This window comes from Pogoniulus pusillus, chromosome 9 (assembly GCF_015220805.1).
Source record: "Pogoniulus pusillus isolate bPogPus1 chromosome 9, bPogPus1.pri, whole genome shotgun sequence".
Taxonomy (NCBI): domain Eukaryota; kingdom Metazoa; phylum Chordata; class Aves; order Piciformes; family Lybiidae; genus Pogoniulus; species Pogoniulus pusillus.
Window position 1 is genome coordinate 37,542,815 of NC_087272.1, and position 18,344 is coordinate 37,561,158.

At 48.8% G+C, this 18,344-nt stretch overlaps 1 protein-coding gene across 1 annotated transcript in view; it reads right to left on the bottom strand.

Annotated features, from left to right (window-relative positions):
- NFXL1 (nuclear transcription factor, X-box binding like 1) overlaps window positions 1-18,344 on the bottom strand; it is a 59,509-nt gene that overhangs the window by 29,210 nt on the left and 11,955 nt on the right. Inside the window, exons 10-15 of the mRNA XM_064149225.1 lie at window positions 18,177-18,299; window positions 16,398-16,488; window positions 9,411-9,531; window positions 7,927-8,083; window positions 6,567-6,658; window positions 3,886-3,907 (exon numbers count right to left, since the gene is read on the bottom strand). Coding sequence (XP_064005295.1) covers window positions 3,886-3,907; window positions 6,567-6,658; window positions 7,927-8,083; window positions 9,411-9,531; window positions 16,398-16,488; window positions 18,177-18,299 — 606 coding nt within the window. The remainder of the gene's footprint in view (window positions 1-3,885; window positions 3,908-6,566; window positions 6,659-7,926; window positions 8,084-9,410; window positions 9,532-16,397; window positions 16,489-18,176; window positions 18,300-18,344) is intronic.

Here is an 18,344-nt window from a genome sequence, read left to right on the forward strand (position 1 = left end):
CTTAAGATACCAAAAGATACTTTCATTGCTCCTAATATCCTGCCCCTTCTCATCCTCCTCTTCCTGCCTCAGAGTCACCAATTCCTTTCAGTAGCAATCTAAGTAGTCAAAAGATGCTGGAAGGTAAAAGAATGAATGAAAGATGTACTAAACATTATGATCTGCCACTGCCCTCCCCTCTACCCTTCCTTGCCCCCCATGGTCCCTCAGTCTCTCTCTGACTACTGATCCTGCTGCAGCTCAGCCAGTTACAGCAGAGGTCTACAGCTACATAATTCAACATGTTGATGCAACTTCTTTTATTGAGAGTGAGTTTTCCATCAGATAAGCACACATTAGCTCCAGTGAAGGAGGACTAGCACAGAGGCAGAAGAGGAGCATCCCTTCTGGCATCATGCCTCAAGCACACTAGAGGAAATGCAATGCTGACTGAAGCCAGGGGCAGGGAAGCACCCAAGCAGCAGCTGCTTTTCAGCCAGCCAACTGCAGAGAACATCCCAGCCCTCTGGCTGCATCCAGCACAGCTTCAGCTTGCCTCACTCCTGACTTTCCTAAGTTCTGAGTGCTATAAAAGAAAGTCTTCTGGAATCAACTGACAGTTTAGCCAAAACAAAAAGATTTCCAATTCATTTCAACCCACATTCTGTTTCCAGACTTTGTTTCCATTTCTTGACACATCAGCCTGTTGTGAGCCTCAGTAACGAATCCACAGCACAAAGCAGTTTTACTTTCTATACTGGAATGCCTTTGTGAAATGGCTAAAGTGGAGGTTGCTACTCTTGCTACAGAGATGAACATAAAAGAAGTCACAAACTCCAGGAGGCTGATGAGCCACAGAAAATAGAACACAGATGAGAACCAGAAGTATTTCATGAAAGCTAACTGGAAAAAAAAAGAAGGGAAATAAGGATCATTTTCTGACCACAGGACAAGAAAAAGAAAGCAAGGGGGAAAAAAAGGAGAAGAAGCTTTCCAGCACACCTCCCAAACACATGAAAGCAACTAACAGATACATCAAATGGAGTATCAAAATGAAAATCCAGTACAGCAGGACAGGGGAAAGAGAGAAATAGTTATAAGGTGAAGCCATAAACCATAGAATCAGGCAGGGTTGGAAGGCACCACAAGGAGCAGCCAGTTCCAACCCCCCTGCCATGGCCAGGGACACCCTACCCTAGAGCAGGCTGCACACAGCCTCAGCCAGCCTGGCCTCAAATACCTCCAGCCATGGGGCCTCAACCACCTCCTTGGGCAACCCATTCCAGCCTCTCACCAGCCTCATGCTCAACAACCTCCTCCTCACATCCAGCCTGAATCTCCCCACCTCCAGCCTTGCTCCATTCCCCCCACTCCTGGCACTCCCCCACAGCCTCAAAAGTCCTTCCCCAGCTTTTTTGTAGCCCCCTTCAGACCCTGGAAGGCCACAAGAAGGTCCCCTGGGAGCCTCCTCTGCTCCAGCCTGCACAGCCCCACCTCTTTCAGGCTGTGCTCACAGCAGAGCTGCTGCAGCCTCTCAGCATCCTCCTGGCCCTGCTCTGGACACCCTCCAGCATCTCCACAGTCCTCTTGTCCCAGGGGCTCCAGAGCTGGATGCAGGACTCCAGGTGGGGTCTCAGCAGAGTGCAGCAGAGGGGGAGAATCCCCTCCCTGGCCCTGCTGGCCACACTGCTGCTGCTGCAGCCCAGGCTCTGCTTGGCTTTCTGGGCTGCAAGTGCACACTGCTGGCTCCTGTGGAGCTTCTCCTCCAGCAGCACCCCCAAGTGCCTCTGCTCAGGGCTGCTCTGCAGCCACTCACTGCCCAACCTGGAGCTGTGCTTGAGATGGCCTCAACCGGATGCAGGATGTATAAAGATGAATCTGATCAAGTGGCAACACAGCAGAGCAATGAGCTCTGCTTCCAGCAAAACTCTGCTTGAGAAAATTGCCCCTTTAATCCCATTAGGAGATGGAACCTATGACAGGATGGAAGTGTTTATAAACACACACAAGCATTTTCCCTCGTTCACAAAATGAATTCAGTCTGAGGTAAAATTACATGCAAAGAGCCAATGTGGCTGCAAAAACACTGCAGACATTACATGGACTGGGTTTCTTTCACAGAATCACAGGATTAATCAGGTTGGAAAAGACCTTCAATATCACCCAGTCCAACCTAGCACCTAAACCTTCTAATTAACTAAACCATGGCACTAAGTGCCTCATCCAGGCTTTGTTTGAACACCTCCAGGGACAGCAACTCCACTACCTCCCTGGGCAGCCCATTCCCATGCAAATCACTCTGTCAAGAACATCTTTCTAACATCCAGCCTGAACCTGCCCTGGCACAGCTTGAGGCTGTGTCCCCTTGTTGTGTCACTGGGTGCCTGGCAGAAGAGCCCAACTCCACCTGGCTACAGCCTCCCTTCAGGTAGTTGTAGAGAACAATAAGGCCTGCCCTGAGCCTCCTCTTCTCCAGAGAGTCTTTAGAACAACATACAAATGTACCCTGCAGATAAGCACTGTCAACACCCTCACACACACACACACACACACAGATGAATCATTCTTATCCTTGGCTGCTGTCAGAATCTCGACGCTTAGGACACTTCACTGCACTCCAGAAAGTACCAAGTCCAGCAGGAAGGAAGTACTGCACTCTGCTGGCTGAGAGAAGGAAGCTTTCATTCACAGATTCACAGCTTGCTTTGGGTTGCAAGGGACCCTCGAAGGTCATCTTGTCCAAAACCCCTGCAGTCAGCAGGGACACCTCCAACTAGAGCAGGCTGCCCAGGGTCACATCAAGTTTCAGCTTGAAGATCTCCAGGAATGGGGCCTCAGCTACATCCTTGGGCAGTCTGTTACAGAACTTTACTACTCTCATTGTGAAGAACTTCCTCCTGATGTCCAGCCTCAATCTCCTCTGCTGTAGTTTCAAACCTCTGCCCCTCATCTATCACCACAGGCCCTCCTAAACAGTCTCTCCCCAGCCTTCCTGCTCCTTCAGTCTCTCCTTGTAAGGAAGATGTTCCACTCTTTACCAGTTTTGTGGCTCTGCACTGGACTCTTTACAGCAGTCCCCAGAGGTCCTTCTTGAACTGAGGGCTTTAAAGCACTCCCCAGAGACCCTTCTTGAACTGAAGGGCTTTAAAGCACTCCCCAGAGGTCCCTCTTGAACTGAAGGGCTTCAAAGCACTCCCCAGAGACCCTTCTTGAACTGAGGGGCTTTAAAGCACTCCCCAGAGACCCTTCTTGAACTGAGGGGCTTTAAAGCACTCCCCAGAGACCCTTCTTGAACTGAGGGGCTTTAAAGCACTCCCCAGAGACCCTTCTTGAACTGAGGGGCTTTAAAGCACTCCCCAGAGACCCTTCTTGAACTGAGGGGCTTTAAAGCACTCCCCAGAGGTCCCTCTTGAACTGAAGGGCTTTAAAGCACTCCCCAGAGACCCTTCTTGAACTGAGGGGCTTTAAAGCACTCCCCAGAGACCCTTCTTGAACTGAGGGGCTTTAAAGCACTCCCCAGAGGTCCCTCTTGAACTGAGGGGTTTTAAAACAGTTCCCAGAGGTCCTTCTTGAACTGAGTGGCCCAGAACTGGACAAAATATCCCAGATGCAATCTCAGCAAGGCAGAGTAGAGGAGGAGGAGAACCTCTCTCGACCTACTAACCACAGCCCTTCTAAATATACCCCATGAGTTAAAATCTCTGTCCCAGGATTTTTTTAAGTCAGGTAGTTATATATTCTTCAAAAAGGAACTAAAATACCTCCTGGTAAGTCAGCCCTCCTGATAAAGGCTTCATTGACTTTAAAGTGTTCCAAACCCACATGATATTTCTAATCCTGTTTTTGCAGACTGACAAAGTGAGATATCCTTCACATTCCACTTCAAAAGCACTTCCCATGACTCACCTCATGCTGCCCCAGACACTCCCTGTAAAAGAGAAGAATAAGAGATTTAGGAAAGATGTATTTCTTGAACAAGGGAGTTAAAACAGTGCTTTTCACACAACAATTATGCAATCTCTTTTGAAAAGAAAATCTCCTATCTACTTAGAATCAGAGAATCAAGCAGGTTGGAAGAGACCTCCAAGCTCAGCCAGTCCAACCTAGCACCCAGCCCTGCCCAACCAACCAGACCATGGCACTAAGTGCCCCAGCCAGGCTTGGCTTCAACACCTCCAGAGACAGCAACTCCACCACCTCCCTGGGCAGCCCATTCCAATGGCAATCACTCTCTCTGGCAAGAGCTTCCTCCTGACATCCAGCCTAGACCTCCCCCACCACAACTTGAGACTTAGATCAATGCTTTCTCTTTTCCAAGCTGTTTGGACTATGGTATTCTATAATGGCAACCTCCAAATCCCTGCTTTTTATGTGCAAGCTAACACACAACTACCTAGTTGGATATGAAATTACTAATGTTTAATATAAGAAAATCACCTCAACTGCTTCCAAATATCTTCTGCTTTGCTTCTATTATACCACATTCTATTTTTCAGTTGCTTCAGAGAAAGAATCTACTCCTATGTTCACAGTTCTCAGCCTACAACTCCTAGGAAAGAACAACTGCACACTGATCAGGATTGTGAAGGTAACAAATGGTGACTCATTCAAACCCTGATCTCCTAAAATGTCAATCAATCTTTTGCTCAACTGCTTTTGAAAAGCAGCTTTGTTTCCTTTCACCCCTGATCTCATTTTGTCACAGAATAAACCAGGCTCCATTTCTTTTACATTATCCAGTTGCAGCTTCTAGGAGTGGTGAAGCTGGCAGAATCCCCATCCACAAGAAGGGTCGTAAAGAGGAGCCAGAAAACTACAGAGCTGTCAGCCTGACCTCAGAGTCAGGCAAGGTCATGGAACAGGTCATCTTGAGTGCCATCACAAAGCACCTACAGGATGGCCAAGGGATCAGGCCCAGCCAGCATGGGTTTAGGAAGGGCAGGTCCTGTCTCACCAACCTGATCTCCTTTCATGATCAGGTTACCCTCCTGGTGAATGTGGGGAAGGCTGTGGATGTAGTCTATCTGGACTGCAGCAAAGCCTTTGACACTGTCTGTCACAACAAGCTCCTAGCCAAGCTGGCAGCTCATGGCTTGGACAGATTCACTCTGTGCTGGGTCAGGAACTGGCCGGATGGCAGAACCCAGAGAGCGGTGGTGAATGGTGCCACATCCAGCTAGCACTAGTGGTGTGTCCCAAGGATCAGTGCTGGGCCCAGTCCTGTTCAGTATCTTTATTGATGATCTGGACCAGGGGATTGAGTCCAGCATCACTAAGTTTGCAGATGACACCAAGCTAGGAGCAGGTGTAGAGCTGTTGGAGGGTAGGAGAGCCCTGCAGAGGGACCTGGCCAGGCTGGATGGGTGGGCAGAGGCCAATGGGATGAGACTGAACAAGGCCAAGTGCAGGGTTCTGCACTTTGGCCACAACAACCTCAAGCAGCACTACAGGCTGGGGCCAGAGTGGCTGAGAGCAGGCAGGCAGAGAGGGAGCTGGGGGTGCAGGGAGAGAGGAGCTGAAGCTGAGGCAGCAGTGTGCCCAAGTGGGCAGCAGAGCCAGTGGCATCCTGGGCTGGCTCAGGAGCAGTGTGGGCAGCAGGACAAGGGAGGTTATTCTACCCCTGTGCTCAGCACTGCTCAGGCCAGCCCTTGAGTGCTGTGTCCAGTTCTGGGCTCCTCAATTCAAGAGAGATGTTGAGGTGCTGGAAGGTGTGGAGAGAAGGGCAGCAAGGCTGGGGAGGGGCCTGGAGCACAGCCCTGTGAGGAGAGGCTGAGGGAGCTGGGGGGGTGCAGCCTGCAGCAGAGGAGGCTCAGGGCAGAGCTCATTGCTGTCTGCAGCTCCCTGAAGGGAGGCTGTAGCCAGGTGGGTTTGGTCTCTTCTGCCACAGAAGAAGGGGACACAGCCTCAAGCTGTGCTAGGGGAGGTCTAGGCTGGATGTTAGGAGGAAGTTGTTGGCAGAGAGAGTTGTTGGCATTGGAATGGGCTGCCAAGGGAGGTGGTGGAGTCACCATGCCTGGAGATGTTCAAGCAGAGCCTGGATGAGGCACTTAGTGCCATGGTCTAGTTGACTGGACAGGGCTGGGTGCTAGGTTGGACTGCATGATCTTGGAGGTCTCTTCCAACCTGCTTGATTCTATGAATTCTGCTCAAGGAGCAGAAACTTCTGGACAAGCCTAAAGCAGAAAGACATCGAGCAGACAGGATGAGGGGCACCGACCTGCCTTTTGTTAGCATATAGTAACTGAAAACTGAGCCACAACACAGCAACTCACTATGAGTAAAGGTAGGATCCCATAAACCAAAGACTCACATTGTAGAAAAGAAGTTTTGTGTCACTGAAGGCTACCAAATCACAATGGCTGTCACTGCAGTGATACTTTAAGCCAGCGCTGCAGACAGCAGGCATTAGAAACAACCAACCTTTTCTGGCAGCCCTACAGAAAGGCCTACTAAAGAATCACCAATTCCATGAGAATGGTGTTCACCAAGAGTCACTGCATCTGCAGAGGAAAACATGGCTACTGACATGCCCAAAAACTCCTCCTTTCCACAGCTTCTTTCTCTTTGTTTTGTGTTTTAATACTTACACTGGTATAGGAACCTCACAGGGAGGGCATGGCAATGCAGTCTGAATGAAAGCTGGCTCAGATGGCTGCTCCCAAGGGCCTGCAGACTGATGCTGGGAGCAAAAGAAAACACCAGTTGAATACAAAGCACTAATGGAACTTTCTGCTTGACCATAAACATCTCATCTACAGAGATCTCAGTTCTAGCAAATCCACTTTCCTAGTAATTAACTCTTTACTGATGCAAATCAACACCCACTCACACACAAAAAAAAATGAGGGTTCAGTCCTAAGCACACTTAGGGGTAGGAAAATGAAGGTCTGTACTGATAAATATCAAGCACAAAGTCAGGGGCAAAATAAACAGCAAAATGAAGGTCTGTACTGATAAATATAAAGCAGAGAGGAAAAATAACCAGCAAAATATTCCTAAGAATTTAATACAGATAAAAATGTAAACAGCTTTCAATCACTAAAGAAGTTTAATTATCAAAGGGTTCTGTGATCATCATGCAGAGCACACAGGTGTCATGTTTAAAGAGGCCATACTATTTTTCACTTTTAAGTTGTGCTAACTGTAGAATAACAGAATGGCTTAGGTTCAAAGGGACCTCAGAGACCAGCTACTCCAACCTCCCCACCATGGGCAGGGACACCTCTCAGCTAGATTTGGCTGTTCAAGGCCTCAGCCAACCTGGCCTTGAACATCTCCAGGGAGGAGGCAGCCACAACTTCCCTGGGCAATCTATTCCAGAGTCTCACCACCCTTGGACTGAAGAATTTCTTCCTCAGATCGTCTAACCCTGCTCTCCCTCAGCTTCAAACCATTCCCCTTCATCCTATTGTTGGACACCCTTAGGAAAAGTCCCTCTGCAGCATTCCTGTAGTATCCTTTCAGCTACTGAATGGCAGCTCTAAGGTCTCCCCAGGGACTCCTTTGTGTCTGCAGAGCCACTGTTACTTGTGGATGCCTCCTGCCTGGGGGGTGTTAAAAGCCAGGTTGGATGAGATCTTGAGCAGCTGAGTCTAGTTCATAGAGAATCATAGAATCAACCAGGGTGGAAGAGACTTCCAAGCTCATCCAGTCCAACCTAGCACCCAGCCCTGTCCAATCACAGAATCATAGAATCAACCAGGTTGAAAGAGACTTCCAAGCTCATCCAGTCCAACCTATCACCCAGGCCTGTCCAATAAACTAGACCATGGCACTAAGTGCCTCATCCAGTCTTTTTTTGACCAGAAAAGACTGGATGAGGCTTTTCTTGAACAGAAGTGTCCCTGCCCATGGTGGGCAGATTGGAGGAGATGATCTCTGACATCCCTTCCAACCCAAGCCATTTTATGATTCAGAACCCAATACCATATTTTCCTGTTTACTTACTAAGCCAGTTTGCTTCACAAGTGCTTCATCATGGCAGGGCACAGGGCACAGATGACCACAGGCCAAGGTTTTCTGGCAGGACTGACGACATGGAGGACACCGACCAAAGTGACAGTAGTGTTTCTCCTGGGTAGGGTGGTGGCAGGTGGGTGGTCGACTGAGGTCAAATGCAAGAGCAAATCAATATGGCAGCAAGAAATGTGAGGTTAGACACTGGAAAATTATGTTCAAAATACAAAGAATAGAGACAAGTTTAAGTTTGTTGGGGCTTTTTTTAGTGAGTTTACTTCTCACCTTCAGCAGTGGTGAGCATTACAGGAACCATTATAGAGCAGCTCTGATTTAAGCTAAACCCTCCTCACCTTCAGCAGTGCTGAGCATTACAGGAACCATTATAGAGCAGCTCTGATTTAAGCTAAACCCTCCTCACCTTCAGCAGTGCTGAGCATTACAGGAACCATTATAGAGCAGCTCTGATTTAAGCTAAACCCTCCTCACCTTCAGCAGTGCTGAGCATTACAGGAACCATTATAGAGCAGCTCTGATTTAAGCTAAACCCTCCTCACCTTCAGCAGTGCTGAGCATTACAGGAACCATTATAGAGCAGCTCTGATTTAAGCTAAACCCTCCTCACCTTCAGCAGTGCTGAGCATTACAAGAACAATTATAGAGCAGCTCTGATTTAAAACACATCTTCCTCACCTTCAGCAGTGCTGAGCATTACAGTAACCATTATAGAGCAGCTCTGATTTAAGCTGAACTCTCCTCACCTTCAGCAGTGGTGAGCATTACAAGAACAATTATAGAGCAGCTCTGATTTAAGCTAAACTCTTCTCACCTTCAGCAGTGCTGAGCATTACAGTAACAATTATAGAGCAGCTCTGATTTAAGCTAAACTCTCCTCACCTTCAGCAGTGCTGAGCATTACAGTAACAATTATAGAGCAGCTCTGATTTAAGCTAAACTCTCCTCACCTTCAGCACTGGTGAGCATTACAGGAACAATTATAGAGCAGCCCTGATTTAAGCTAAACCCTCCTCACCTTCATCATTACAGTAAAATCACACAGGAGCTCTAAATCAAATGAAAGCTGAGTCTGTGTATTCAAACAGCTCTATGTATTCTGCTCTAGGATAGGCAACCTTGCTACACCCCAGCAGAAAATATCTCCCTTCTTCCTTTTGTCAGTCAAGTTTTGTAGGTAAAATGCCCCCAGAGCATTCCAGAGATGACTTCAAGGACTGAGTGGGACTGCAGAATTGGAAGTGCCCATTAGGACAGAGCTTCCCCCTTGACAGCAGCAAGCTGCTCAGGAAACCACAGCATCAAAGAGGTATTTGACAGGAAGAACTCCTGCTAATCTCCATCTGCATAGTCAGGAATATAGAAGACACAGAAGTAATATTGATATTCATATTAAAGAGATATTTTTTGCCTTTTAGAGTTCTATTTTATGATTGTCTTTAAGGACACCTTAAACTAACCTGCAGAGCTGTCTGCACTTGGGAGGTTTGATGGTTCTCTCTCTGCCACAGGGCACCTTAATGACAGTTTTGCCACAATTGCATTTTACATCTACAGTCTCTGGGCATGGATTGCAGCTGCCTAAAACCAAAGAGATTAGCAATGTCATCATCTGAACAAGATATTGATTATAAAAAACTGATAGCTACTGCCATTCTGAAGCTGCACATGGTGTAACTGTCCTGATATAATGAAGCATAGAATCACTGAGGCTGGAATAGACCTCTGAGATCATCCAGTCCAGCCTCTGACCTAACATCACCACACTGACCAGACCATGGCACTAAAAGCCACATCCAAGCTTCCTTAAACACCTCCAGGGATGGTGACTCCACCATCTTCCTGGGCAGTCCATTCCAGTGTCTAATTCTCCTTTCCATCAGGCAGTGCTTCTTAGCATCCAACCAAACCTCCCCTGGCACAGCTTCAGGCCATGCCTTCTCGTCCTGTCACAAGCTGCCTGGGAGCAGAGCCTGACCCCCACCTGAATACAACTTCCCTTCAGGTAGTTATAGAGTGATAAGGTCTCTCCTGAGTCTTCTCTTCTCCAGGATAACCAAGCCCAGCTCCCTCAGCCTCTCCTCATCAGCCTTTCCCTTCAGTCCCGTTGCTCTCCTCTGGCTTCACTGCAGCCCCTCAAAATCTCTTGCAGTGAAGGCTCAGAGCTGCAAACAGCACTCAAGGTGAAGCCTCAGCAGTGCCAGTACAGGAGCAGAATCACAGAATCACACAGAAATATCCAGGTTGGCAAAGCCCCTCAGGATCACCAAGGACAACCTAAAATCCTACTCCACAACATTCACCTTAAACCATAGCCCTAAGCACCACATCCAAACCACCCTTAAACACATCCAGGGTGGGTGACTCCATCACCTCCCTGGGCAGCTCAAGTCCCTGATCACTCTCTCTGTGAAAAACCTTCTTCCTACTGTCCAATCTAATCCTCCCCAGTCTCAGCTTGAGGCCATTCCCTCTAGTTCTGCCTCAAATCACCTGTGAGCAGAGCCCAGCAGGAGCCTTTCCACAATATCCCTTCAGGTAGCTGTAGACAGCAATGAGCCCTCCCCTCAACCTCCTCTGTTTCACACTAACCATCCCCAGCTTCCTCAGTCACCCCTCATAGGATTTATCCTCCAGGCCCTTCACCAGTTTTGTTGCCCTCCTCTGCACTCACTCCAGCACCTCCACAGCTCTCTTGTATTGAGGTGCCCAAACTGAACACAACACTCCAGGTGTGGCCTCACCAGAGCAGAGTCCAAGAGGACAATCACCTCCCTGCTCCTGCTGGCCACAGCCCTGCTAATCCCAGCCAGGATGCCAGTGACTTTCTTGGCCACCTGGGCACACTGCTGGCTCACATTCAGCTCCTGTCTATTACAGCCCCCAGGTCCCTTTCTGCCAGGCAGCTCTCCAGCCACACTGCCCCAAGCCTGTAGCATTGCTTGGGGTTGCTGTGACCCAAGTGCAGGACCTGACATTTAGTCTTGTTGAAACTCATCCCATTAACGTTGGCCCATGGATCTAAGCCTATCCAAGCTCCCCTGGAGAGCCTCTCTACCCTCATTCAAATCAACACTGCCACCTAACTTGGTGTCACCTGCTGGTCCTGCTGGCCACACTATTCCTGATACAAGCCAAAATGACACTACCCTTCTGTGCCACCTGGGCACACTGCTGGCTCATCTCCAGCCATTGTCACCCAGCACACCTAGGTCCTTCTCTGCCAGGCTGCTCTCCAGCCACTCATCCCCCAGCCTGTAGTGCTGCATGGGGTTATTGCAGCCAGAGTGTAGCACCTTGCACTTATCCATGCCCATGTTTTATTTCTGCTTAGTTTCAAATCCCTCTTGGGAAACAATTTCACTGTTCTTAAAGTAAAAGGGTAACAATAATCTTGTTTACCCTCCAGTTAACTGCTGCTGAGTTAGAGACAACCCCTCTCCCATTTCCAGAAGTCAGCAGTATTAAAGCCCTATCAGTTGGGTCACACAAGACTCAAATATTTACTGCTTATGTTTCAGTCTTGCATACCAGCTTTCTTCTATGCTCAAAAAGCAGTCACTGAAAAGCATGAGGAAGTTTATCAGATATTACATACTCATAGAATGATTGGGATGGAAGACAGCTTAAAGATCATCCAGTTCCAACCCCATGCCATGTACACCTCCCACTAGACTGAGATGCTTGGAGCTTCATCCGACCACATCTCCACAGCTTTGAAACCCATTGAGGGAAGGGGACTGCACCACTGCCCTGGGCTGCCTGAGCCAGGCCTTGACAACCCTTTCTATGAAGGAATTTTTCCTCATGTCCAGTCCTGAAGCATTTCCTCCCCTGGGGCAACTTGAGGCTGTTTCATCCTGCCCTGTCACTCGTTACTTGGTTAACAAACTGACATCCATCTCCCTACAACCCCCTTTCCCCTTTGTTCTGTCTCTAGACACCTTGATGAAAAGTCCCTCTGCAGCCTTCCTGTAGGATCTCTTCAGGTATTGGAAGGCAGCTCGAAGGTTCCTTCCGAGTCTTCTCCTTTCCAGACTCAACATCCCCACATCTCTCAGCCTATCAGCCCTGGAGGTGTTTAAGGCCAGGCTGGATGAAGCTCTGGTCAGCCTGCTCTAGGGTAGGGTGTCCCTGCCCGTGGCAGGGGGGTTGGAACTAGATGATCCTTGCAGTCCCTTCCAACCCTGACTGATTCTGATTTTATTCTATGATTCTATCATCTTTTTGGCCTCCTCTGGGCTCATTCCAGCACCTCTGTGTCCTGCTCCTGCTGGGGACACCAGCCCTAGAGACTGGATTAGAGGCTGGGTTTCCACAGAGCAGAGCCAAGGGGCAGAATCCCCTCTCTTGCCCTGATGCCCACATTCCTCTTGACACAGTCCAGCACTTAGCTGCCTTCTGGGCTGCAGTGAGGGCACTGCTGGTTCCTGGGGAGCTGCTCAGCAATCTATACACCCAAGTGTTTTTCTTCTGAGCTGCTGTCAACCCACTCTGCATGCAGCCTGGATTTGTGCCTGTGTAAGCAAGTCTAGATGTGGGATTTTAGCTTACAAATCAAGTTGCATTCTGGAACTTTAAAGCAAGCAATGCTTTGAAAGTGGTGTCAACAGCAACTGACTTAACAGGACCTGAGAAGCAACACTTCCAGAAGCAGATCTCTCAGTGACAAAAGGCTGCTGAAGAAAAAAGGCTGGAAGCATGCAGCCTTTATACTGAAAAGCAAACTGAATTATAATCAGCACCCAAACAGCTACTTACACAAAACCAACTGAAGATCTAAAGCCATGCTGCCCAGCCTGGCTGATATCTGTACAGTTTACTTAAACATTCCAATTCCATCAATAAAACCACCACCCAGAGGCTTCAATAGACAGAAGGAAGGGCATGAAATGCATATAAGCTTGAAGTTCAGGAGAGAGCACACAGGCAATAGAGGTGTCCCTCCAAGGATCAGTGCTGGGCCCAGACCTGTTTGATATCTTTGTTGATGATCTGGACGAGAAGATTGAGTCCAGCATCAGTAAGTTTGCAGATGACACCAAGCTAGGAGCAGGTGTGGAGCTGTTGGAGGGTAGGAGAGCCCTGCAGAGAGACATGGCCAGGCTGGATGGGTGGGCAGAGGCCAATGGGATGAGATTGAACAAGGCCAAGTGCAGGGTTCTGCACTTTGGCTACAACAACCCCAAGCAGCACTACAGGCTGGGGACAGAGTGCCTGGAGAGCAGCAAGGTAGAGAGGGACCTGGGAGTGTTGGTACATAGTAGCTGAAGACGAGGCAGCAGTGTGCCCAGGTGGGCAGCAGAGCCAATGGCATCCTGGGCTGGCTCAGGAGCAGTGTGTCCAGCAGGACAAGGGAGGTTCTTCTGCCCCTGTGCTCAACACTGCTCAGGCCACACCTTGAGTACTGTGTTCAGTTCTGGGCTCCTGAATTGCAGAGAGCTGTTGAGGTGCTGGAAGGTGTTTGGAGAAGGGCAGCAAGGCTGGGGAGGGGCCTGGAGCAGAGCCCTGTGAGGAGAGGCTGAGGGAGCTGGGGGTGTGCAGCCTGCAGCAGAGGAGGCTCAGGGCAGAGCTCATTGCTGTCTACAACTACCTGAAGGGAGGTTGTAGCCAGGTGGGCTTGGGCTCTTCCACCAGCCAAGCAGCAACAGAAGGATACACAGTCTGAAGTTGTGCCAGGGCAGGTCTAGGATGGATGTCAGGAGGAAGTTGTGATTGGCATTGGAATGGGCTGTCCAGGGAGGTGGTGGAGTTGTCATCCCTGGAGGTGTTCAAGAGGGGACTGGATGAAGCACTTAGTGCCATGGTCCAGTTGACTGCATAGGGCTGGGTGCTACGTTGGACTGGATGAGCTTGGAGGTCTCTGGGCTGGACTGGAAGATCTCAGAGGTCTCTAGGTTGGACTGGACAATCTTGGAGGTTTCTTCCAACCTGGTTGATTCTATGAGTGCTCAAATCAAATGTTATAATGCACTGCAGTGAAAAACAGAAATCTTCTACTCCCTGGCAACACATTCTAAATTTAAGTATTTAATCATGCTTGCAGAATAAAAAAAGATCTGTAAAACATCAAACCACAAACAGAATAGAGGAAGTCATCTTTTTTTTTTTCCAGGGCCCTTTACTAAAGGCCAAGTGGTTATTGATCCAGCAGTGTGCCCAGGTGGCCAAGAGAGCCAGTGGCATCCTGGCCTGCATCAGCAATGGTGTGGTCAGCAGGAGCAGGGAGGTCATTCTGCCCCTGTACTCTGCACTGGTTAGACCACACCTTGAGTCCTGTGTTCAGCTCTGGGCCCCCCAGTTTAGGAGGGACATTGAGATGCTTAAGCGTGTCCAGAGAAGGGCAACGAGGCTGGGGAGAGGCCTTGAGCACAGCCCTACGAGGAGAGGCTGAGGGAGCTGGGATTGGTGAGCCTGGAGAAGAGGAGGCTCAGGGGAGACCTTATTGCTGTCTGCAACTACCTGAGGGGTGGTTGTGGCCAGGAGGAGGTTGCTCTCTTCTCTCAGGTGGCCAGCACCAGAACAAGAGGACACAGCCTCAGGCTGTGCCAGGGGAAATTTAGGCTGGAGGTGAGGAGAAAGTTCTTCCCTGAGAGAGTCATTGGACACTGGAATGGGCTGCCCGGGGAGGTGGTGGAGTCGCCGTCCCTGGAGCTGTTCAAGGCAGGACTGGACGTGGCACTTGGTGCCATGGTCTGGCCTTGAGCTCTGTGCTAAAGGGTTGGACTTGATGATCTGTGAGGTCTCTTCCAATCCTAATAATACTGTGATACTAGCAGCAACCTCTAATATAATTATTTTCTAGGAGGTATGCTCCTTCCTTTCACTGAGATATGGCAGCTCACTGCAAAGTCAACCTGACCTGCTGTTATATACTAGAAACACAATAATTAATCATTAACTTTCAGCAGCTCTTAAAGTCTGGCTGCACAGGGAGAAAGAGGCAAATACAAATATTTCTAAATGCAAAGTATTGCTTTCAGAAGGAATATTTTCAAACATGCTGACAAGACATTGCAAACTGTACTAGACTGTAATTGGTTAAAGCACATAGAAGTTATTTTCTACTCAAATGGTTCATCTGGAATCATCTCTGCCAGTTATGTCTGGGGTTTATTGACAGACAGTCACTGCATGCTTCATAGAATCATAGAATCAGTCAGGGTTGTAAGGGACCACAAGGAGCAGCCAGTTCCAACCTCCCAGACATGCCCAGGGACACCCTACCCTAGAGCAGGCTGCACACAGCCTCAGCCAGCCTGGCCTCAAACACCCCCAGCCATGGGACCTCAACCACCTCCCTGGGCAACCCATTCCAGCCTCTCACCACTCTCATGCTCAACAACTTCCTCCTCACATCCAGCCTGAAGCTACCCACCTCCAGCTTTGCTCCATTCTCTGAATTGCTTATTGCCTTATTGCTTGCCTGCTAAACTCCACTGCCAGGAGTTACTGGGAGCAGACCCTGGATGTCTGCATGTGATCAGCCTGTGTGGTCAGTGTGACATGGTGCCGAGACTGCACAACACCCTGCCTAGACTGCATGACCTCCTGCCTCTGCACTGAAAGTCCTGCTCAGGAGGACATATATAGCCAGGAGACAAGGTCAGAGACTGTCTGCCCCTTTCCCCAGAAGCTGGGAAGATCAAGTCTCAACATCCAACAAGACAGAGTCCCCTGAAAGCATTTGGGCACTGTTTGGACTGTGGCTAAGCCCAGAGAGTGGGTAACAATAACCTGTGAGTAAATGCTTCAATGTCTCTTTGTAATTCTCCATTACTTTCTGCCATAGAGCAGAAAGAGCTCCTCAAGCCCATCTACTGGGCAAGCAGCATATTGACTGCAAGTGGCATTTGACCACAGGAACCTTCTCTTCCAGTTCAATTATTGTTCATCTATTTTGCTGGTTATTGCTAGATCTAGATATTAACCAGAGAATGTTTCCATGACCAGGTAAGAACCAAAATACTATTAAAATGAGTGGTCAGGGGTGGTGAGAGTTCTGAATAGCCTCAGGTTGTGCCAGGGGAAGTATAGGCTGGATGTAGGGAGGAAGTTCTTCACAGAGAGAGTGAATTGGAATGGGCTGCCCAGGGAGGTGGTGGAGTCATCGTCCCTGGAGGTGTTGAAGCAAAGCCTGGATGAGGCACTTAGTGCCATGGTCCAATTGATTGGATAGGGCTGGGTGCTAGGTTGGACTGGCTGAGCTTGGAGGTCTCTTCCAACCTGCTTGATTCTATGAATAGCAAAATGAATAAACCATAGTAATTTTGGAAGAATATCATCTTGCATCAATTAATTTCCCCTCCCCAACAGCCTCCACAAAAAAGCCCACATGCAACAAAGAAGAGAACTCATTTAAGCACCACACAGAGTCCTGTAAGCATAAACTTTGGCAAAACTAAACAGTAGTCCATCACCAACAGGGATCTTTCACTTCTTCTTACCTCTGTGGCAGCCCGAAGGACATTTGTGATTTCTGCAGCCTAGAGTCCGCCCACAGACTTGATCACAAGGTGGACAGTTTCCAGAACAGCACTGTTGAGAAAGAAACACACTTGATAGAACTGAAAATTCAGACCAAAAGGGGCCTAAAAAGTCCCTCCCCAGCTTTTTTTGGAGGGATCCCCTTCAGATCCTGGAAGGCCACAAGAAGGTCACCCGGGAGCCTCCTCTTCTCCAGCCTGCACAGCCCCAACTCTTTCAGGCTGTGCTCACAGCAGAGCTGCTGCAGCCTCTCAGCATCCTCCTGGCCCTGCTCTGGACACTCTCCAGCATCTCCACAGCCCTCTTGTCCCAGGGGCTCCAGAGTACTCCAGGTGGAGTCTCAGCAGAGTACAGCAGAGGGGGAGAATCCCCTCCCTGGCCCTGCTAGCCACACTGCTGCTGCTGCAGCCCAGGCTCTGCTTGGCTTTCTGGGCTGCAAGTGCACACTGCTGGCTCCTGTGGAGCTTCTCCTCCAGCAGCACCCCCAAGTGCCTCTGCTCAGGGCTGCTCTCCAGTCACTCACTGCCTAGCCTGTAGTTGTGCTTGACATTCCCTCGACCCAGATGCAGGATCTTGCACTTGGTATTGTAGAGCTTGGCTTGTGCCCACCTCTGCAGCCTGTGCAGGTCCCTCTGGATGGCACCCCTGCCCTCCAGCCTGTCTGCTGCTGCACACAGCTTGGTGTCATCAGCCTTTGCAGTAGAGGTCAGGTAACTTTAAGATCATTTCTCTACTTTCTGTTCTAATCATAGAATTGTCAGGGTTGGAAAAGCTTTAAGATCATCAAGTCCAGCCATTATCTAACTCTATTAAGTCTGGTGCTCATGAAATTGATCTGGTGACACAAGCATAGGCTTGACAGTAAGCGAAGGAGATGTTTGAGACGTGAAGGAGGTGAAGTGGAATGGATTTAATTACTTCAGAATGCATAAAGCCTCAGTTACTACTCAAGTAACTGAAAGCAAAGATGCTTTATCAAGCTGGAAAGTTGTCAAAATCCTCTCCTGGATTTTTGTGCTGGTTTGAGGCTAATTGGAATATTTTAAGGAGAAAAATTAGATTATAGGCTATGAAAAGAAAAACAACAGTGATGTCCACTCACAGGGTGGTGAGATGTATAAAAACAGGGACACAAACATAGATAAGACAGTGTGAGAGTCTCTATCTGTTGGAGTCTCTGTGCTTTCCCTCATGGGCTTTTACTGTGTAACCCAACTAATTCTGCTTCTAACCCCCCTTGCCAATCCTTCAACCTCACCTTGCACGTAAGGCAGACTCTGGGATAAGGTAGAGGGATGGAAATTAGGTGGAAGAGTGGTTGGGAGCCCCGCCTGAGGACTCTGGTTTCTGGGAGGGCTGTTATGCTTCTGTATTACCTTTAACTTGTCTATTTCTGTCCATAGCTGTAAATATTGTAACTATCTGCTTGTATATTGTGCTAAGCTGTGAACATAAAGCTTCATTCCTTAACTTCCAGCCAGCTGAGTCTAGTCTGGGTGATTTCTAAGAGGTGGGGGGGAGCAGGTAACTCCCAAACCATCACAATTTTAAGGCTGGTTTTCAAGGACCATGACAGGGAATTCTGGTATAGCTCAAACTAATCTGAGCAGCACTGAAGAAAACTCTTTTCTTTACTGTAACAGGCACGGAAGAACAGACTGATGTGATGTATTGTATCTAAACTGACAAAAATGTTATCTACACAAGACAACTGAGCAAAATCATCTCTGGCCACTCACCTTTCTCCTACATTGGTGCTTTTGGCAGTCACGGATTTTAGTGCACTTTGTTTCACACAGGTATGGCTTATGGCATGGCATGCGTTTAGTGTGCTTCCCACAGCGACACTGCTTCTCCACTTCCTGGGCAGCAAGAAAGGGTAAAAACCAGGTTATTTGTTATATCAA